The sequence below is a fragment of the Thunnus albacares genome, chromosome 1, assembly GCF_914725855.1.
Source record: "Thunnus albacares chromosome 1, fThuAlb1.1, whole genome shotgun sequence".
Lineage (NCBI taxonomy): Eukaryota > Metazoa > Chordata > Actinopteri > Scombriformes > Scombridae > Thunnus > Thunnus albacares.
The window spans coordinates 39,340,030-39,362,138 of NC_058106.1; the positions used below are offsets into that span (position 1 = coordinate 39,340,030).

The window sequence follows — 22,109 nt, forward strand, 5'->3', positions numbered from 1 at the left end:
CATCGGGATCAGATCATTTTGCTTTTTAAAAATGAGGGAAATTTCTTATAAGTGTAGTGTGCTTTTATTTTGAAAGTGTGATTGACATGTGTACTGTCAGGTGTGTAGAGACAATAAGTAACTGCAGCTGGACAGAAAAATACTCATATATTTGAATGGAGAGTGTGAGTGAACCCACACCTTTTTGAACATTTACTGCTTCCACATAGTTTTAGATACAAACTTCATTTGAACTTTAAATGAGTCACCAGACTTTGACCTACAAATCTTGAATTTACATGTGTTTTCTATCTTTTACTGTTTTTGAGATATTAGAGTGTGAGTTTTAAAGTATTTTCTTGCTCCTCCTGTGATTTTATAATGAGTGTGTATTGCAGAATGTTTCACAGCACTGAGGGAGTGACATCACCAGGAGCAGTTGGAGAGGAGGATTTTAGAGTACACTTCTTGTGAAATCTCCTCATAAATCCCATGATTTTGGCCAAATCTTTCTCTCTTTGAAAGTGGTCAGACTTATAGTTTAGACGTCAGCAGCCTCTGTTTGACACAAAGTTCATACCGCCCCATTGTTTTACATTGTAAGGGTGATGTGGGACTGCAACTTTCAGGGCTTATCAAATCCAAACCGTTCGAGTTATTACAAAGTTTTTAACAACTTTTTTTCAGCACAGTGTCATAAGTCATCTATAAAGTTTGAAGCCGATACCATTAACACCCTCGGAAGAGATAGCGTTTGTTCGGGGGCCAAAATTGGGGCAAAGTCTTATTTTGAAAGGCTAATTTCAGACTTCCTGTTGGATTCAGGTCAGGGGTGTCAGTGTATGATTTGTAGGTCTTGATGAGACGAATAATTGAGTTTTGGTTTTAGTTACATAGGTGGTGCTAGAGAGCACATTTTGGCACTTTTGAGGTTAATTTTTACATTTATCAAATTTTTCACCAGACCTGATGTGCGTGCCAAATTTGGTGAGTTTTTGAGCATGTTTAGGGGGTCAAATTTAGGGTTTAAGTGGCATAATAATAAAGAAAGAAACAAACAAACAAACAAACAAACACACATTAAACAATAGGGTCCTCGCCCTTAGACGAGGACTACTGTTTTACAGTAGTCCCCTGCCTTTTGGGCTCGGTCCCTAATTATGATTGTTATTAATCGTAATTATGATTTTGCGAGGGTATAAGGTCTTTTAAGGTTAAGTGACTGAGCTGCAAGCACAAGAAAACACAAACAAGTCCACTTTAGTTACATAGACATTTATTACTAATACTACAGCTACAAGTACTAAACACATAACGTTTTACAGACAAGACACAAGAGGGAAACTAGTTCACAAGGCTATGGCTAGTAAATGATTTGAATGCATGATGCAGAGTTATCTATTGTGTAGTTGGTATGAGAGACCTGATAAACAGATGAGATGACTGTTACCTGAGAAGCAGCGAGTCAAATCAACGGTACAACAGCTTAGTTCTGAATTGCTAATTGCAATTACAAATCATGAAGGCACCAGGGTTCAAGCAAGTTACAAATACTTGTTTGCTGGGGTGGCTTCTTGTGTTGAATGGGGTCTGATGTGTTGGGGTGAGGAGCTGGAGTCTGGATCTTGTGATGATGAGTGAGTCAGCCGGTCCGAACTTGAAAAGTTTCCACTGGAAGAGAGCTCCTGGGTTATGCTCTCAGGCTCTCCTACGCTTGACCCTCAACTCATGACTCCAGACTTTTGAGGTTTCACCTCCTGTTGCTTTGAGTCACATCTTTAAACTAGCAAAATGTAACCTTTCAACCGGCATGGCAGAGAGCAAGAAGACAAAGACAAAAGCAAGCAGCAGCCCAAAGAAGCAGCCCAAAACAGCCTAGAGTCTCAGATAAGACACTGTTTTAAAGTTTCCATCTCCCGGTCCAGAAGGTGCATCCTAGCCAATCCCAGGGGCTGCAGAGTTCTGGGGGAGCAGAGTCAGTCCCCTCCTGTCCATGGACAGGTGGGTACAGTTCCTGAATATAGTTACTCCAATAATCAAAGTATTTAACAATTGCAAGACTCCTAATTTTGCAATTTTGATGGTAGCTTTAATGTTCTTAAAGTGAAACAAGCAGAATGGTACTAAATAAGATGTGTGTTATCATGGATGATTATGTTAGTGGTACATTTCTTGGCTTAAAGGCAGTGGAATAAAAGTCTAACTAAAGTACATAACAATACATATTGTGATATACACACATATCAACATACAACATAATTGTCCTTAGACAAAATCTAAAACTACATTTGTAAGTTCATGGGTTTTACAGTCGACTGTTCTCCTTGATCTGACTGCAAATGGCAGGGGTCCATGCCATTTGAGTGTGTGTGTGTGTGTGTGTTCTGGTAAATGTCTGTATGGCATATTGTGCAGCATGTCTTGTGCCTTATGCTGGTTTGTCCGGTGATCAGTTCTTGGGTTGGTCATTCAAGTCCTGAAAGTCAAAGTCCACAGTTGGATTAAAGTTGGTGCCAGCTCGTCTTTGTGTGTGACTGGCTCTTAGAGGTCAGTTATGATAACCGATGGTGGGGGTTGTTTATGCAAATGGTCAGTTCATACTGGGGTGTGAATTGGTCTTCCCATCTTGCTGGCTCTTGTATCTTGAAGGATCAGGTGGTTTGGATCAGTGGTCTGGTTTGGTGACCATGCAGGAGATGTGGGTTCCTTTTCTGATCCTTTCTTTTTTCCAGGAGGTTGTTTAGATGGTCAGTGAGGAGTTTTGGACTCTCACTTATATGTTATTGGCCAGCATTCCTGGGGTGTTGAAGAAAGAGCTGGTCTGTTGTTTAAAGCTTGTGCTGTCTGCCTTTACCCTACAACATCTTACAAAAAGCAGTGTGTAGTCGGGGTCACATTTCACATGTCTATGAGTTGTTAACAGCTCCACCAAATAGTGATTTTTCCCTGTAAACTTCTCACATGCTTTCATTTCAATAAATGTTCAAATGATCCAATATTTCAGCAAAAATCAAAGATTAGAGAAAAAGTCCAAAAACTGAAAACAGATTTGTGTATCAGAACTTTGTTTTTTCTTCTTTCCTCTCCCATTAATCATCTCACCACCCCTCAGATTTATCTGCTGACCCTTTGGAGGGGCCCGACCCCTAGGTTGGGAACCACTGGACTAAACTAGCTAACTGTATATAAAGTAGTGTAAACTAGCTCCACCTCCAGCAGCTACAACAGTAACATGCTGCTCTAACACTGATGCTTCACTATTAATAATCTAATGATGTCATATATAATAATATATCAGTCAGAGGGACCAAACCACTACTTTTACTGCAATACTTTAACTACATCAAGCTCATAATACTTATGTACTTTTACTGCAATACTTTAACTACATCAAGCTCATAATACTTATGTACTTTTACTGCAATACTTTAACTACATCAAGCTCATAATACTTATGTACTTTTACTGCAATACTTTAACTACATCAATCTCATAATACTTATGTACTTTTACTGCAATACTTTAACTACATCAAGCTCATAATACTTGTGTACTTTTACTGCAGTGGGACTTTTTCATGCAGGACTTTTACTTGTATTATATACAGTATTCTCAAACTGCTGTATTAGTGCTTTTACTGCAGTAAAGGACTTGAATACTTCTTCCAACACTGCTTTTGACCGCAGACATAATGTCACCATACAAGGAAACATTTGAACTTTATGAAATGTGACTGTAAAACAGGCAGCTGCTGTTTATTATGGACACTGATGTGTTTGTTTGAGTGAAGACGTCTGATGAAGACAGTTTTCCTGCAGGTGAAGAAGTTTAGTGTAGTAGCGTTATTCACAGGAATGTGTGAGGACTTTGTGCTGTGTTTCCATGGCAACATGATCAAAAAATGTATATCATCAGAGAGTTGAAGGAGGTGAGAGCTGATAAGAGTCAGGACAGAAGTTCAGTTCTTGTTTCAGTATGATGTTATTGGAGGTTTTCAGGTCTGATGTAAACGTAATTAGCCTACTGTTGGCATGGTTACCACGGAAACTGTGCTATAACACAACCTCCGTGTCCTCAGTGAGTTTAAACTACAGACAGTTCAGTTCACTGTTCACAGAGGACAATGAGTTTATTGAGAAACAGATGTGGACTGTTGAATGTTCTCTGTGAGGAGGTCAAATATCAATCTGTTGTTTGTTCCTTTCTTTACTTTTTCTGTTTTCCTTCTTTCATTTGTTCGTTCATTTGTTCCTTTTTCCCTATTTCTTTCTTTCTTTCTTCCCTCCCTCTGTTCTTCCTTCTTTACCTTTTTTTTTATAACCTTCATTTCACTTATCCAGTCTCTTCAGATTCATTATAGTCACGTCCCGAATCCAAACTAAACACTCATTGTCAAAAAATGTTTTTTTCAGTGTGCTGATGATGGACACTATTGTCCCACAATGCAATGCACAAAGGAAATGAAAGAGCTACTAACAGCTGCAAAAAAACATTAGAATAAATTACAAAATGGTAAAATTTACTTACTGGAAAAAACTGTTAGTTTATATATTAACTAAATGATGACTCAGCTGTAATCAAGTAAGAACAACTAATTTACAACATTCTGATATGGCTCAATAAGGGAGGAGCTGAAGGGCGTGAAAGAGAGAAACTCCACTGTTCTAAGTTACATTCTTCATGAAACTGATGATCAGATTACGCTGGAACACAGCTGGAAGAAGTTGTAAACAGTAGTAAGTGAATACCGCATGTTGTTCCTCATGAAGTCAGAACAGCATCTGTGCCCTTAAACTCTGATCCCAGAGGAATCACAGCTGAATACTGACACCTACTGGCAGAAAAGAGTGTAACAGGGCCATACTAAAATAACATGGACTTAGTATATATGAGAAAATATGTTAAACTACATAACTGAAGCAATGTGTACTACCAAGCAAGAACAAAGATAAAGATTCAAGATTAAACAGTGTGCAGCATGGAGGCAGCAAAAGGATCTAATTATGTCACATTTTAAGAGACTCAGGTTGCCTTCAGTCCTTTAGAAATCTTGGATATTAACTTCATCTCACTGAGATGCTAAGACTTTTGAATTTTGTGTGCTGTCACATGTCACAGCAAAGTACTGGGTTTATAGTAGTTGCTCACTTCCTCCACAGCCAAACATGCCACTATATGATTCAGTCATCCTCCGTTCTGTTTCATGGATAACAGTTCTTCTCTTCAGCTGTCTGCCATGATAATATCCGCTTCTCTCATCTCTGCCTCTGTCTCCTCTGTCTCTGGGAGGGATTGAGCTGGTGGTGGGCGTTATATTTGAGACAGCTAGGCTTACTTTGGCTGGAGTTGCTGGTGTTCAACTTCAGCCTTCCCAGACGTTTTTGAATATCCATGTTAAGATATTTGGACAATAGCAAACTTCTTAACACTTCAGTTCACTGAAGTTGTCCAGTCGTGGTTAGAGGCACCCAAATGCAGACTGATACAGTCGCAGACCTAAGCAATTTCGATCATAGACATACTGCTACTCATCACTCACCATCATGCACTCAGCGAGAATTCCCAATTAAATGACGACACATTTATTATTCAAACTTAAATTGAGGGTGCAATGCATGCTTTTGCACCCTCATAGAACCAGCATGCAAAAACTCTGACCTTGATGAATATTTATACTTTTAATACTTCTGATAGTTTTTACTGTTTCTGAACATTTTTGAATGCAAGACTTTTTTTTACTTGTAATGAAGTATTTCTCCCACTATATCATATATACATATATATCATATATAAAAAATCTTGCAATAATTATGACATCCACTAACATAAATTACCTGAAACAAACTGATACTGTGGAAATAAGGAGCTCATGAAGATCTGAATCTTCTACTGCAGACACACTCTCATATTACAGTGAACAACTTCTCCACCAGAGGGCAGCGTGAGCTCATTTTACCTGAGGACACAAAGCCTGCCGTGTTCATGATGTTGGATGAAAATTATTTGACTTCCATTAAGACAAGACATGATGTGGAAATTTCATGACATCAAACCACAAAGTATTAAATATTTTAATGCAGTTTAATCCTCAAGAGAGGAGAGTGTGATGTAGGAAAGGTTGTATGTAGATAAAGATGCAAGAGAGGGGAAGGAAAGAAGGATATATGTAAGGAAAATAGAAGGACAACTGTAAGTGCATGTAAGGGTGCAAAAGAAGGAAAGAAAAGTATGGAAATAAAGGAGGAAAAGGAAAAGAAAGGAGGATATAGGAAAAATGTAGAACAAGAGGAGGTAGGGAGGTAGAGAAGGAAGAGAATATGTTGATAAGAAAATTGTAAATAAGAAAAGAAGGATGGACGAAGGAAGGAAAGGAAGAGGTAGAAAGGTAGAGAGTATGTAGATAAACATGCAAAAGAAGAGAAGAAGGAGAATGCAAGGAAAAAAACTACACAAGTGTGGGAAATAAAGGAGGACAAAGAGATGTAAAGGAGGATGAAGGAAAGGAAAAAGATGGATGTCAGTGCCAAGTGTTTTCAGGCTTGTGATCTGGCTCAGGTAGCCGGAGCACCTGAGCTCCAATCCTCTGTTTCGCTGACGCTGGACTTAACCTCGTTAGCAGATAATCCTCCTCAGGGCCACATTAACAGCTTTAGCAATATGCTCCCCAGCTGAGAGGCTGCAACACAAACACAGACAGAGAGACACCATGGCTGCATATGCACAACAACATGCTTTATAAAGGAGTCAAATAACAATAAAATAATGTATTAAATATATGTAATATGTAAGATAAAAAGGAGTAAAATAAACTGTAAAATCAGACACACAATGTTGTTCAGTTAACTCTCTTCTGGTTTTGAATCTTGATCCAAAGAAAACAATAAAAACATTTAATCCGTAATACAGCAAGGAGATAAATCCAAACAGAAGAATACTGACTGCATCAGGAAAACTGCATTGAGACATATTGCAAAAGTCTTATCTCGCATATCTTTGCTGCTCCTGATGCAAAGAAATTCATGTCGGTGTTTCTCATCCAGACTGTCGCAACACTCTAATAACTGGATAAAACAATCAGCGAACAGACTTCAGCTGGTACAAAACACATCTGCCAGAGTTTTAGAGAGAACATTACACCTATTATAGCATCTTTACACTTCCTGTCGCTTTTGGAGCCGTTTCTAAACAAACTAACGTGACCAAACTCTTCATGATGAAGGAACATGTCACCCAGAGCAGCGGTGTGACTCACTGACATGTTTTTTATAAGATATATCAGGCTTTGATACACACACAATACTTGTTAGTAGATCAGTTCATTGTTGGTTTGGATCCAAACATGAGATTTGTCGACAATAAGAAAAATGTAGAAAATTGCCAGAATGATCCTTAAGAATGTTTGTGAGTAAGAATACAGATGAGGTCAGATATAATAAAAACATGACAAATAATCTGATCTTAGACATTTAGCTCACCTGTGGGAAACAGGAAGGTGAGAGAGAGAGAAAGCAGTCTTAAGTGATGATAACGAGTTTCCAGCTGTCAGACGACACTCAGTCCACAGTCGCCATCAGGACTGAAGCTTCAATCCAATTTATGCAATGAAACAACACTTGACTCTCAAATCCCTCCGAAACCAAACAACTGCTGCTGCTCGCTGATCTCTGCAGGAACGTCCACACCGAGAATCATTGTTGCAAAAGGGTTGAAGCTAATATGAGGCCTCAGCAGTCTCACTTAGATAAATCCAGTTGTATCTTCCAAGGTTTCAGTCTGTTTAGAACCAGCGGAGGGATACATTCTGCGTGCATGTAGACTTCTTGCAGGAACCATGTTTTTCTAACATGATACAAACAGGGAGAAGCACATACATGTATTTATTAGGGATGTGCAGAGGGCCCAGTATCTGTATTTGTTGAGGCAGCAAAATTATTTGTATTTGTATTCTAATAAAAGTGAAAAGAGGCCTAAAAATCCTTATAATTTTAGAAAATTAAAGATGAAAATTAAAGTGATGTCCAAATTAAGAAATATGCATCATGTAGCAGGTGGATGTGACTCCCCTCATTGAGACCTGCTGATAGACGTCACAGCGGAGCAGAGGAGAGACACTGAGATAGTGACTATAACTGACCTGCGCGCTGCTCTTTGACATGTTTTTTTTTAAATATTTGTATGAAACAAATATTCGTAAAAAAAAAAAAAAAAAAAAAATTATTACTACTACTTACTATTTGTGCTTTGCCGAATAATGTATTTGTATTCGAGCACACCCCTAGTATTTATTTACACTGACTTCAGATGTGGCAGTCAGAATCTTTTAGGTGAGTTTGTGTCTTTTAGAATTGATTCCTTTTTAGTCTGCAGACTGTTGTTTTGTTGTATATTTTATCATATATAAGTATCAGTAACTGTCCATAACCTGCATGTTATCATCTAAAATTATAATTATATCGACATTCTTTCATTATAAATCTGAGAAAGTGAGACATTTGTAAATGAAAATGAGTTCATGTTTGGGGTTCAGACTAAAACATCTTGGTTATGATCCAGCTGACTGTCAATAAACTGAATTTAAGCAGGTTTAAGGACTAACGAGATCCAGATTAATCTGAAGACAGCTTTGAAGAACCAAAAAAATCCAGATTTATGTCAAACCGTCAATATTCTAATCTGGATTACCACATACAAAGAATGATGATGATGGAGATGTTGCAACCATGTTCTTCAGTCTTTTTCTCGCAGCTGGATTCCCAACGCTGACTGGTCCGAACCACTGATGGTTCAAACACAAGCGCACAACTTGAAGCCTGACCAGACGGATTCTCGTGGGATCTTGTGATGTTGCAGCTGTCTCGTGAGGTAAACAACTTGCTCCTTTCAGGATCTCTCAGAGGAAATCTCTGGAACACGTTTGCTCATCACTTGTTTCTTTCACATCACAGCAGATAAACACAGACTGAACCGTTTTCGTGTCTTATTAGGAGCAGAAGCAGGAGGAAAACCTGGAGGTCTGGAGGACGAGAAGAGCTGTGAATCACTGTGAAGTTTCCTCTTAACATCGTGAGTAGTAGTTAAGCAAACTCACACACCACTACCAGAACGTATCTCTCCGCCACAGCTCAGAGAGGAACTACATTCAATGAATATTTTTCAGGATAAGTGAAAACTAGAGGAAAAAAATCAGAGGATCACCAAAGTCAGCAGGGTTTGCTCTCTGGGTAACAGTTCATCCAATAGTCGAGGAGATATTTCAGTCTGAAGGAAAGAGGTGGACCGACATTATCAATAGATCCATGTTGCTGGCCCGGCTGAAAGGAGGTCAAATAGTTCCTTCAAAAAGTTTCAGTATCAGCTTTTTTTTCCTCGTCCTTTTTTATTTAAGCATAATTATATATGGCCGGTCTTACATGGTCCTTGTGTCAGTTTTGTGTAACACAGTGAATGTGGATCTTTATTGCAGTCAGCTTGGTGACTCCTGGCTGCATCACAGTCTGGATTTGAATGTATATGAATGATAGTTTGAATGATAGTTTGAATGATAGTTTGCACTGAAATGTGATTTCTGGAGTCTTTGTATGATTTGTTTTTTTGGCAACAACACTGTTTGGACAAAATGAAGCTTTGAAGCTTTGCAGAAATGATCTGTGCATCCAGTTCAGTCCCGGACATGTTTACCTGCTTTAACTGCTAAAACAACAAATCCTTAGTGCCAAGCTAAACACAGTGAAACTGATATCTGTGGAAGATGAGCAATAAGAGGATTTCTCAGACTGTCAGCGTGTTCCTGTGAATCTTCTGACTGTTTTCTCGTCTAAGATAAAAACATCAGGGGTTTTGTTTTCTGACTTGGACCACCTGAGGGCCGTGGTTCAGTCGTGCAGCGTTATCTTCAGCTTTTGGGAGTCTAATCTGAAACCCCTTCCCACCCCGGTCTGTCCCGCTCTGCCCTTCAGTCCCTCAGTAATCCTGTTAGCAGAGCTCCTCTGTAATCCTGCAGCAGTGTTCAGATCCCTGCTGAGCTTCACAGCGTCTTCACCGCAGCTCTCTGGGATGCTGCTGGACCCTGACTGAAGAACTCAGGTAGGACCCTCCAGCACATAGACCACACCCACCCGCACCTTTACACTGCACCCAAAAACACACCTGGACCCTGCTATCGGGTTAGAGTCTTTTGTTTGGTATTGGTGTTGGATTTTATTTTCTTCTTTGAGAAACATATGAGAGGATGAATGATATCTGGTGATGTTATTTCTCATTTTTCTTTTAGTTAAATTATGGTTCCAAGAGTCTAAAAAGATGGTAAACCAGACAGCGTGGCAAAGATGGAGAGGTTGAATTAAAAAAATATGTATTTCAGTCCTAAAAATGATAATGTGACACAGGCTGTTTATAAAATAATCCCATAAAGTTGAGAAAGTCGACTGAACAGCTGCTGTTGGTGCCTTTAAGAACTGATAACACATCTCATCTCATTTTTTGTTGTTATCTGGAGCATTAGCATCAGTAGAAAAGTGACTTCAGTTATGGGGAATGTGCTTGTTTAAAAAGAAGCTTCAGGTGACCAAAATGATTTGGACCAACAGCAGCCTGAATCCAGCAGGCCTGTTTGTTCTACTGGTGCTGGACTGATGGAATAAACACTTTTCACTGTTAAAGGAGAGTTTTTGAGAGTTTTTCCTCATCTGAACTTGAATCTGAAGTGTTGGAAGGATGGAGGAAGTCCATGTCACATGTTGTAAAGCCCTGTGAGGTTATATATATATATATACAAACACATTGATCTGATATTGATCTGATATTGATATGATTGATATGATATGAAGTGCTGCTAGTTGGAGTTTTTTACATTGCCACAATCGAACCCAATCTGGCAGCCATATTTAGGCGAGAGCCGGCTCGTATCCTCCGACACTCGTCCACCATCACTCCGACCAAACTGGACCAGTTCATCATCTACAGTAAATGGACTAAAAGTCTCAAAGTCTCAGCTCTGTTTTACTGCTTTCCTGGATGACCAGCTAGCTTGCCAAAAGGCTGACAAGCTAACTAGCTAACTTATTGCTAGTTGGCTCCCCTACTAACTAGCTAACTGTCAGACTAATTTTTTGACTGGTTATCTGGCTGTTACAGGCTGATTATTCACCACCAAACTGGTTAACTGGCTAATTTTATAAAAACAGGAATTACAAAACTATAATTTCCTCTCTCGGTCGTTGATATGTCTCCCCCTGGTGGCTACAACAAATACCGGCTTGTTTATCACGCAGGTTACGCACCATGTACTTTTCCCTCTTCTGTTTTTAAAAAATATATACTGCGCAATTTTGCATAAAATGTTTTGTTTTTTGTGTTTTCTCTGCACAAAGCAAATCGATATGTACGAATGATTATTTTGCATCATGTGACCTGATTTTAGGTGCAGCTGTCACTTTTCACAGTTAACTCAGACACTGTGCAGTAAACCTTTAACACTATAACACCCACTGCACCTACCAATTATACATATTTATTTTAGTTTAAAGTACAAAATATGCAATACTTTTCATTCATTACTGTATATTTGAACAGGCTGTACATACTGTACATAACTAGTGTATTGCGCATTCAATATTTATCACAGCACTCTGCACTTCTTTACACTATTTGTATCCTGTTTACAGTCGACAGAAACAGTTTCACTTGTATGTAGACATTATTGTGTATGTCTGAAGATTGTTGTGTTGTATGACCAAGTCAAATTCCTTTAATGTGTAAACATACTCCACCTTTTGTCTGTTTGTTCAGCCTGTTTTTTGTTCACGTGGCTGTTTGGCTGATGAAAACCTTGCTGGCTGAACTGTTGCAGAAATAATAACTTCGGTGTGCGTCAGCTTCTCCTTCTGTTTTGTAACTGGCTTATTTTCTATATAATTAAATCTTAGACTGTTTACTCGTCAGTCTGACTAACTGTGGCAGAATCTGTGATTGTCTTGACTGACTGACTGACTGGTTACCTGGTTGATTTGTTGACTGGTTACCTGTCTGACTGACCAACTGGCTGATTATTAACTACAGATTACTGGAAAACTGAGCGACTGGGCGAATGGTTAAGAAGCTGAGTGCCAAACTGCAGAAGCGTTTTAATTGAAGCAGTGATGCTCCGCAGCACGGTGACACAGCGGTTTCCTGCTGCCAGGCCTCCTGTGGTGGATTAGGGTCATGATCTAATTAAGATGTAATTGAGACTGACACTCAGCCAGACATGATCTTAACTCCATTAAGCACAGCACAGCGAGAAGCAGGTCAGTTGTAAACTCAGTGTGCATGGAGCTAATTATTTTGGGTCTTTGTTTGTTTTTAAATCAAGGAATTGATCATTTTTATGTTGATCATTGAACGTGTGAACTCTTCCGATGGCGCCATCTTTACAAGCACATTCTTTTGTTTAAACAACTGAATTTTATTTTAAATCTTAAGACACCATATATATGTTGATAGACATTTATGATTTATGTGATTCCGTCTTAATCAAAAACATCTTTTGTATTATATTGTAATTTTTTTTCCTGCAGTAAATGTTTTTGTTTGTGTTTGTTGAGGATGTTGAGCTGGGTGGTCAAAGTCGTTCCCCAGCCGCCTGAGCCTGCGCCCAAAAAAGATGAAGAGCCGAAGAAGGAGGAGAAACCGGCCGTGGCCCCGCCCCCTGCTGCAGCCCCGCCTCCTCCTCCTGCTCCGGTAGGCCACGCCCCTTCCGTTGATAAATTTGATTAACAGGCACCTTTAACAAATCTAACAGCTCAATTATCAGGATATTTTGTCATTTTAGTCGTCAGTGGTGGAAGAAATACTGAAATCTTTTACTTACTTACTATAAGTAGGATTAAAAAATAAATATTCAATTATAAGTAAAAGTTCTGCAGTAAGTAAAAGGCAGCAAATTGTACTTAAAGTATCAAAAGTAAAAGTACTCATTATGTAAATTAGCTCATTTTACAGTGTTATATTAATAATATATATTAGAAAATTTATACTGATTCATTGATATGTTTTTGAAGTATTTTAATGTTGTCAAGCTAAAGTTAATTTTAACAACTTTTACTGTAGGGTGTCCTAATCAATAATAATAGTAATAATAATAATAATAATAATAATAATAATAATAATAATGATAATAATAATAATAATAATAATAATATATTTTATAAAATTTTATATGTTTTACATATAAAATATTGATCTGAAAAGTAATATGTGTCAGTTCAAGGTCAGTAAATTCAGTTCTGTAAATACATGATCTAAAACATGAACATGAACTCAAAAACATAAACATATTAGAAATGTACATAGATGGAGAACAAACTTATTTACATATAAAGGTGATGAATATATGCAAATATATCACATAAAATATATTTAAATGTCTAATATGTGAAAGATATTTAAACAAAGGCCAAAATCAAATATTTAAATTAAATTAAATTCTATTTAGATTTAATACATTGAAATATATATAAATCTATTTATTTATGTTTCTGTAGGGATCTGGGGGCACCAAAGTCTGAAATGTTTAAATACTTCAGAAAGAGACTTTATACACAAGGCTTTAAAACAAGTTATGTAAAAATATAATTTATTGTTGGAAACAAAGAATCATTTTAAATATATGATGTGTGACTTCAATGATGAATATGTTTTTTAACAGGAGAAGAAAGTGACATTTCAGGATGATTCCACAAAAGAAGGTGAGATTATTCACACAGTGAACATAATGTCGTTCAGTTTGGTTTTGTACTTCAAACTAAACTTATGTTTCCGTTTGATTGACAGCTCCAAAAGTGGAAGCCCAGGCAGTGGAGGGGAATGGGTGAGTTATACTGACATCCTCTAACATACGCAAGATACAATGAGACGAACACTAAGAGATTGATATTAATGACCTGTTGCAAAGATTGTCATTTATGAACGTAGCAACACACCTGAAACATGAAAACAGGAGCTGCTGGAAGCTACTAGTGACGTAATGATTACAGTCAAGTGAAGGCAGACATGTTTGTTTTAATCACAGAGGACAGATGAAGGTTCTTCAGTCTTAAAACACGAGTGTGAAACATGAACGTTTCTGTCAGACGTCGACAGTCTGAATGTAAAAGTGTTTGTGTGGAGTCACTCATTAAACCAGCAGGAATGACTTTCACTCATCAAACTCCTGATTTCTGTCAGTAATCAGAAGAAACGCATCATTTCATACAAATCTCAAACACATGATGCTGTAAAAGAAACGTAACGTTAGCAGCAAGCTAACAGAGATCAGTGTTAATGTTCAACTTAAAGTTCAACTTTTAAGTAAATCCTCTTGTTCTCTCTTGAGTCATATGTTCAGATGGAGATCAGTTGATCATTAATTACTGTTTGTCCTGTCCAGGACATGTTTAGCCTAGCTTAGCACAAAGACTGGAAGCAGGGGGAAACTGCTAGCCTAGTGCCATCAAAACAGAAAAAATCAAGCCACAAGTGTCAAATCTATTTATTTATTTAGTTAACAATCGGGTCACTATTTCATCCAAGAGTTGATGTTTGTTTATAAAGCCAGAAGTCAAGCTAGAAGCTAACGTTAGCTAACGTTAACTCTAAACCAACAGGACTTGTAAGCTAACTTGACTCGAAGCTTTATCTCACAGTTTACACATTGTTAGCTCTGAAGAGGCCTGAGCTTAAAACGCTCATCAAAGACAAAACAGAGAATTGCATCTTTACTTAAAGGAATATTCTGTATGTTCTGCTCTGTTAGTGGCCCTGGTCAGTCCTTTATCGCCACACCATTCAGAAAGAAACATGAGGATTTCACGGAGATGTCTGAAAGTCAAACAGATTTCATGGAGCAGAAGATGAAGGTGTCAGTTTGTTGTTGGAGCAGCTGATAAATTTAAACATTTAGTTTATAGATTATAACCTTTATTTTATATCTTCTACATAGAACTGCTGCTACAGGATCAAACATCACAGAGTTAAACGCTGCTTTACAGTGATGGAGGCTTGTTTATTCCACCTTTAATTTCTTTCTATTTCCTTTTGATCCTGAGCGGTAAATTTAAAAGTTAAAATCCGACCTTGTTTCCTCATTTCCTCAGCCCGGCGTCTGGCTCTCAGCCCGGAGTGTTGACGTGGATCAGCAGCGCTCTGCCTCAACCTGCGCTCTCACCTAAACTGAGCCGAGCCAACACCACCACCAAGGTGAGGTCAGGTACTGACCTGGGGTCAGAGGTCAGGTCATCTGTATGTTCTGATGATGATTTCATGTCTTTTCTTTCTCTTATCACTTCTGCTCACAGGAGGAAAATACAGCAACCAGGTAAATACTGCAGTGTGTGTGGAACAGTTCAACCAGGAGACACCAACAACATATTACAGTTTAATGACTTCATTATAATTCATTTATAATATTAGAAGCTTTTGGTGCAGTAGTTTACTGCTCATATTTAATGAAAACAGCCTGTTTTGACTGGGGGAGAAAATAGTCCTGGTGATGTCATAGTGATGTCATCAAGTTTACCTCATCTTGGGCTCGGAGACTACAAATCTCTGACTAAGAGTCTGCGTTAAAAACTGGAGGAGTTTCTAAGACATGGCTGTTTACCGGGCAGGGAGGCTCTAATGAAACTCACTGTCCAGGTGCATTATAGGAAATGTAGGATTAAGTGTTTTTGGAGTTTGAGCCATACTAGAGAATAAAACTCAGGAAATCTCCATTTCTGCTGCATCATCCTTTCTAAAACGGCCTGTTTCAGACAGAGGCTGAACTGAGGGGCTGCATGAAGGACCAGTATAAGATAAATAAAGAGTTTTTAACTGTAAATCATGCAAAGACATTCCAGTAGAGCCCCAGAATATAAATATAGAGCTGGAAACGTGCAGAATATGTGTCCTTTAACCTGTAAATTCATTCAGATGAAGATTCTAAGTCAAACAAGTTTCTCCCCATGTGTAGCTTTATAAGATGTGTTAAATCAGTGGTTCCCGACCTCGGGGTCAGTAGGTAAATCTGAGGGGTCACAAAATTATCAACAGGGCGAAAACATGGAAAAAGATTTATAAGATGTATTCAAATATACCAAAGTCAAAAAGGTTGGAAACCACTGATTTTGAGTGAAAATAGTCGACTGATGTTCCCTCTGTGTTCTTTCTCCTCTGTGAACGACAGTAATCCAGAAGACGAGTGAGTACTGAGACAGGAAACATTAAAACTCACTGCCTAATAGTGAGCTGCTTTATAAACCCATCAATAGACAGGATGCCAAATAGTGAGCTGCTTTATGAACCCATCAATAGACAGGATGCCAAATAGTGAGCTGCTTTATAAACCCATCAATACACAGGATGCCAAATAGTGAGCTGCTTTATAAATCCATCAATAGACAGGTTGCCAAATAGTGAGCTGCTTTATAAATCCATCAACAGACAGGATGCCAAATAGTGAGCTGCTTTATAAACCCATCAATACACAGGATGCCAAATAGTGAGCTGCTTTATAAACCCATCAATACACAGGATGCCAAATAGTGAGCTGCTTTATAAATCCATCAATAGACAGGTTGCCAAATAGTGAGCTGCTTTATAAACCAATCAATAGACAGGATGCCAAATAGTGAGCTGCTTTATAAACCCATCAATAGACAGGATGTTAAATAGTGAGCTGCTTTATAAACCAATCAACAGACAGGATGCCAGATAGTGAGCTGCTTTATAAACCCAGCTAAGTTAGCAGTGAAGCCGCTCTGCCAGCTCCGCAGTGTCCTCTAGTGTTCAGCAGCCACCTGATAAAGAGTTGGACTATATTTACTGTTATTCACTTCTGTTTTTTTGCCACAGAAAAGGAATGATAGCCTGGATCGCTCAGGGTTTGGAGAAAGTCGTTCCGCAGCCTGACCTAAAGAACAAAGAGCCGCCGTCAGCTGAGCAGCCGACCGAGCAGCCGACCGAGCAGCCGATTGAGCAGCCGCCTGAGCAGCCGCCTGAGGTACAACAGGTATGACAAATCCTTCATCCAGTTAAAACATACAGTTAAAAATAACCAAGATCTAAAAAGTTTATCATAAAATGTGGCTTAAAACCACAATGCCAACACATATGCTCTTTGGTAGAGGGGCTATGACGCCATTGACAGGAGACCAAATGAAACGGATCACTATCTTGATTAAAATTAAGGATTTTGCTGGGTTTGAAAACTGTTGGAAACATTTGAAATAATTTACACAACTCAACAAAATATATAACATAAGTATAGTCGCTTTTAGACATTTTAATGCGGAATAGTAACATATTACAGCTTTAAAAGAAGCTTAAAGGTTATTTGGATGTATTCTATAGGTTCTGAAGTGAGATTCATATTAATGCATATGAGAATGTGTAGTCATGTGACCTCATTTTTCTTGACTAACCCTGTTGGTTTGTTTTTTCCTCAGGTGTGTCAAACAGCACCTGCTCCAGGTGAGAACAGATCTGAATGATCCTGCAGATGAAGCAGAGATTCAAACTGGACTTTGAATCAATTATTTGTTTTCATGTGTTTCAGCTGTTGAGCCTCCAGTTACTCTGGTGGAGGTGGAATCAGGCCAAGAGGACAAAACTGACAACAAGCCTTTCCCCCCCAGGTAACACACAGTGTAAAACATCATACAGGAATTTAGTGGAATCAGCGAATCATTTGTCATTAACATAATATAAATACAGTGCCGGTCAAAAGTTTGGACACAGCGACTCATTCAGGGGATTTTCTTTATTTTTTTTTTACTATTTTCTACACCGGAGAACATAACTGAAGACGTCAAAATTATAAAATAACATGTGGAATTATGTCGTAAACAAAAAAAGTGTTAAACAAGCCAAAATATGTTTCATATTTTAGATTTCTCAAGGTCACCAATGTTTGCCTTGATGGCAGCTTTGCACACTGTTGGCAATATCTGAACCAGCTGCATGAGGTCATCACCTGGGTGGTTTTCAGTTAACAGGTGTGACTTGTTGAATGTTAATTGGTGGATTTTTTTGCCTTCTTAATGCGTTTGAGACAATCAGTTATGTTGTGCCGAGGTAGTGTTGGTATACAGCAAACAGCCCTGTTCAGCTACTGTAGTAATCCATATTATGGAAAGAACTGCTCAGCTAAGTAAAGAGAAATGACATCCATCATTACTTGAAGACATGAAGATCAGTCAATCCAAAACATTTCAAGAACTTTGAAAGTGTCTTCAAGTGCAGCCACAAAAACCATCAAACACTGTGATGAAACTGGATCTCATGAGGACCACCCCTGGAAAGGAGGACCAAATGTTCCCTCTGCTGCAGAAGAGAAGTTCATTAGAGTTACGAGCCTCAGAAATCAGCAATTAGCGGCACTTCAGATTAGATCCCACATCAATGCTTCCCAGAGTTCAAACAACAGACACGTCTCAACATCAACTGTGTGGAGGAGGCTGCATGAATTAAGCCTTCATAGTGCAACTGCTGCAAAGAAACCACCACAGATGGAGACCAATAAGAAGAAGAAGCACCACAGAGGGAGACCAATAAGAAGAGAAACACCAGGAATGGACATTAGACCAGTGGAAATCTGTACTTTGGTCTGACAAGTCCAGATGTGAGATGTTTGGTGTCTTTGTGAGATGCAGAGAAGGTGAACAGCCCCAAACACACCTCCAGGCTCTGTAAGGCCGTCTGACCCAAACACACCTCCAGGCTCTGTAAGGCTGTTTGACTAGGAAGCAGAATGATAGAGTGCTGCATCAGATGAGCTGGCCTCCACAATCACCTGACCTAAACCCAGCTGAGATGGTTTGGGATGACTTGGACCACAGAGTGAAGGAAAAGCAGCCAACACCATATATATATAGTGTTTAGCATATGTGGGAACACATTCAGGACTGTTGGAAAACCACCAAGGTGACAACCTCGTGAAGCTGGTTCAGATATTGCCAACAGTGTGCAAAGCTGCCATCAAGGCAAACAGTGGCTGCCTTAAAGGAATTTGATAGTTTTGATGCTTTCAGTTTTGTTCATTCAAGAAAAACCCTTGAATGAGAAGGTGTGTCCTAACGTTTGACTGGTACTGAATGTAAATGTTGTTTTTTTTTTTAAAAAGTGAACTTAAGGGACAGGTTCACATGTTTTCATGTCAGTCTTAAACCAGCAGTCAGGTGTCCATACGACCAGTGAAAGAGGTTTTCCTCGCTATAATCATTCCTCCTGTTCATACTGGATATTAGAAGATCCCCTTCAAATGTGCTTTCAATGTAAGTGATGGAGGCCAAAATCCACAGAACCAGTTTGGAGCCAGTCATGGTCCAGTACGCAACTTACACAAGTGTGATGTGAAAACCTCCAGTGCACAAACGCTGAGATGGATTTTACAGTGAAGGAGGAGACATCTTGTGTCCAGCAGGAAAACTTTAGAAGTGTAAAATATTCGCTGATTCTTAGATTCAGGTATTTTTAATGAGGGAGAAGGAGGAGATGCCTTTTTAAGGATTTTAATGTGGTAAAAAAATATTAGACACACATTATTGTTCCAAGCAGAGTATTTTTATGTCTTAATACATGCCTGGAGGGGATCTTTAAGTACTTAAAATCCTGCATTGTTTATGTCTATGTTTACTGGCTTGCAGTCTTCTTCTTCTCTGTATTTATTGGTGCATCACAGCCACCTGTAGGTCAGTGGAACGGTGTGAAACCATTGGCAGGACTTAGTATTACGTCACCCACTTGCATGGACGTGCATGTGTGTCTTTGTATGCATGTATGTTGTTGTCAAGGTGTGAAATCTTTGTCATACTGTTGTTAGATGGACAGAAATAAACAACCATAAGGCCAATTAGTCTAATAAAAAACAGACACAGGAAGAGCTGGTTACATGTGTTTCAGTAATAAAGTAATCAACAATTAACCAAACCCTTGTGTTATATTTGAATGCTGTTTGTGTGACTGACAGGATGATGGACTGGATAAAGCATGGTATAGAGAAGGTGGTTCCTCAACCAGAGATCCATTCTCTCTCAAAGACAGACGGAGCTCCAGCTTCAACTAAAGGTTTTAACTGTTAATCTCATCATGATGATTTTTTAATCAGGTAATTTTGTCCTGTTAGAGTTTTCATGTGACTAATATGAGTGTCTACTGCTTCTTTAAACAGCTGAGGTTCAGTCTGCAACTGATGACACTGAGAAGTAAGTTTGAAGAGATTTCTGTTTACAGATAGACCACTTCTCTCAGGCCACATACATCTTGAAAATACATTCTTCTTTCTACACTTTTCACCATCAAAAACAGTGGTCTGAGAGTATATAAAAGTGTTTCCACAATGGTGTTATGTAATTTTCAGTTGGCATATAACTGCAAAATCTGTTATGTTCGTACACGTCAATATCAGTAAAAAGTTAACAGATGATCTTTTTCTTGTTGCCCTTGCAGGTCTTCCAATGATGCAGAGCAGCAGCCCAAGTAAGTGGAAACAACTTTATTCACTTTACACTCAGCTTTACTGTAGCTGGAGTTCCCAATGGGACTGTGACTCTGTGGACGGACATCTCACAGAAACTTCGGTCAATGAGCAGTTCCGCAGGACTTTTACTTGTAATGGAGTATTTTTACATTGCTGTATTGGTACTTTTACTGCACTGAAGGATCCGAGTACTTCTTCCACCGCTGTTCTTGTTTGTTGCTGTCTTTATCCATCGATTCATTGCTATGACAGAGTTTGTGTTTGTCTTGGTCTAACATGTTGGTGTTGTGTCGACAGTATGATTGGCTGGATCGTGAACGAGATTGGCCGCATGTTGCCTCAGCCTGTACAGAAGCAGGTGAGTCACTGCTGTACATGTTTCTTCAAAGGTTCATCTGTCATACATGTAAAACCAAGTTAGGACAGCAAACCATCACTGAGTGTCATTACAATGTTTATTCTCCTCATGCAGGATTCAGGTGGTGACGACGTGCAGAGCAGTAAGTACAACCTCTCCACACCTCACACTAACACGTGTTTCATACAGTAGTAGATGAAAGAACAGCTTGCAGTAATAATAATGTTAAGACAGGATCGGCAGCAGAGTTCAGGATCCCACTAGCGTTAAGGGTACAAACACTGAATGGCCAATGATGAAAGTTGTATTTAGACATTAAGATTAAAAACGGTAATTATAGGTTTAAGCCATGGCATGGTTACGTTCAAGTAAAAAGTTGAAAATGGTTATGTTTTGGTTAAGAGTAGAGATATTTGGGACAGTCTCATTCAATATACAAGATACTTTCCCATAGAAAGTTTTAGTTCAGCAGCTGTGTGTTGCTTTTTATCTCGTTTGAAAGTGAAATCAAATGTACATTTTCCAAACCAAATAATCAGTGTCCAGAACGCATGCACATCTTTCATATTCAGGGGCCTCATTTATTACTGTCGCGTACGCACAAAATGGGGCTTGAAGTCACTTCCCATGAAAAAGTTATGATCTATAAAAACAAACTTGACGGGAGAATGTGTGCAGCTGTACGGAAACTCTGACCCATGTGTGCGAACATTTTGGAGAGACAGGGGAACATTGGCGACGTAGATGGTGAGGTGGTGAAGAGATTGTATAATGATCCTCTCACACATTTCATTTCACTTCATATCACATTAATTATAGATCCACTTTATTATAAACATTCAAGCCAACAATGTTACTTGTACTTGTGCTTATAGTGTAGATGATGTCAGGATGTGGCAGGTGGTAGGATTCAGTAAAGTCTGACTTGCCTCTCCCCTTTATTAACCCTGAATATACTGATTCCTTTTCACCTCATCCTCATTAACTAACTGATGAAATTATCATCATCGGTTGTAGAAATCCAAGATTACATCAAATAGCTTTAAAAAATTGCAGAACAGAGCACTAATAGATTTTTTAATAATATCCTCAAAGCAATTTCCATTTTCCAAACCAGCCAGTTAGTCCTCGTCTCTTGTTAAACCAAAATACTGTGTGACAATACTTACGATAAAGCATAAATCTTACCTTTGTGTGGCTTGACAGTTTTTCAGTGCGGCATCTTCTTCACGACATTGTGGTCTACCAACCTGTAATGAGCTCGTTATACTGCCCCCTGAGGCTGGTGGGGAGAAAACA

The 22,109-nt window shown here is 38.8% G+C and overlaps 2 protein-coding genes across 3 annotated transcripts in view; one reads left to right on the forward strand and one right to left on the reverse strand.

Annotated features, from left to right (window-relative positions):
* The window catches only part of LOC122986896 (NLR family CARD domain-containing protein 3-like), a 1,497,050-nt gene that overhangs the window by 669,625 nt on the left and 805,316 nt on the right, over positions 1 to 22,109 (reverse strand). The gene's annotated exons all lie outside the window — the stretch shown is intronic.
* cngb1a (cyclic nucleotide gated channel subunit beta 1a) overlaps positions 9,938 to 22,109 on the forward strand; it is a 36,900-nt gene continuing 24,728 nt past the window's right edge. The window contains exons 1-15 of one of the 2 annotated variants that reach the window (XM_044358261.1): positions 9,938 to 10,062; positions 12,561 to 12,696; positions 13,664 to 13,703; positions 13,789 to 13,825; positions 15,090 to 15,192; positions 15,291 to 15,310; positions 16,160 to 16,174; positions 16,828 to 16,984; positions 17,421 to 17,445; positions 17,531 to 17,609; positions 19,943 to 20,040; positions 20,144 to 20,177; positions 20,422 to 20,451; positions 20,750 to 20,810; positions 20,925 to 20,952. In XM_044358261.1, the coding sequence (XP_044214196.1) occupies positions 12,562 to 12,696; positions 13,664 to 13,703; positions 13,789 to 13,825; positions 15,090 to 15,192; positions 15,291 to 15,310; positions 16,160 to 16,174; positions 16,828 to 16,984; positions 17,421 to 17,445; positions 17,531 to 17,609; positions 19,943 to 20,040; positions 20,144 to 20,177; positions 20,422 to 20,451; positions 20,750 to 20,810; positions 20,925 to 20,952 (862 nt within the window). In that variant the 5' untranslated portion in view covers positions 9,938 to 10,062; position 12,561. The remainder of the gene's footprint in view (positions 10,063 to 12,560; positions 12,697 to 13,663; positions 13,704 to 13,788; positions 13,826 to 15,089; positions 15,193 to 15,290; positions 15,311 to 16,159; positions 16,175 to 16,827; positions 16,985 to 17,420; positions 17,446 to 17,530; positions 17,610 to 19,942; positions 20,041 to 20,143; positions 20,178 to 20,421; positions 20,452 to 20,749; positions 20,811 to 20,924; positions 20,953 to 22,109) is intronic. The other variant, XM_044358255.1, reaches the window with a different exon arrangement.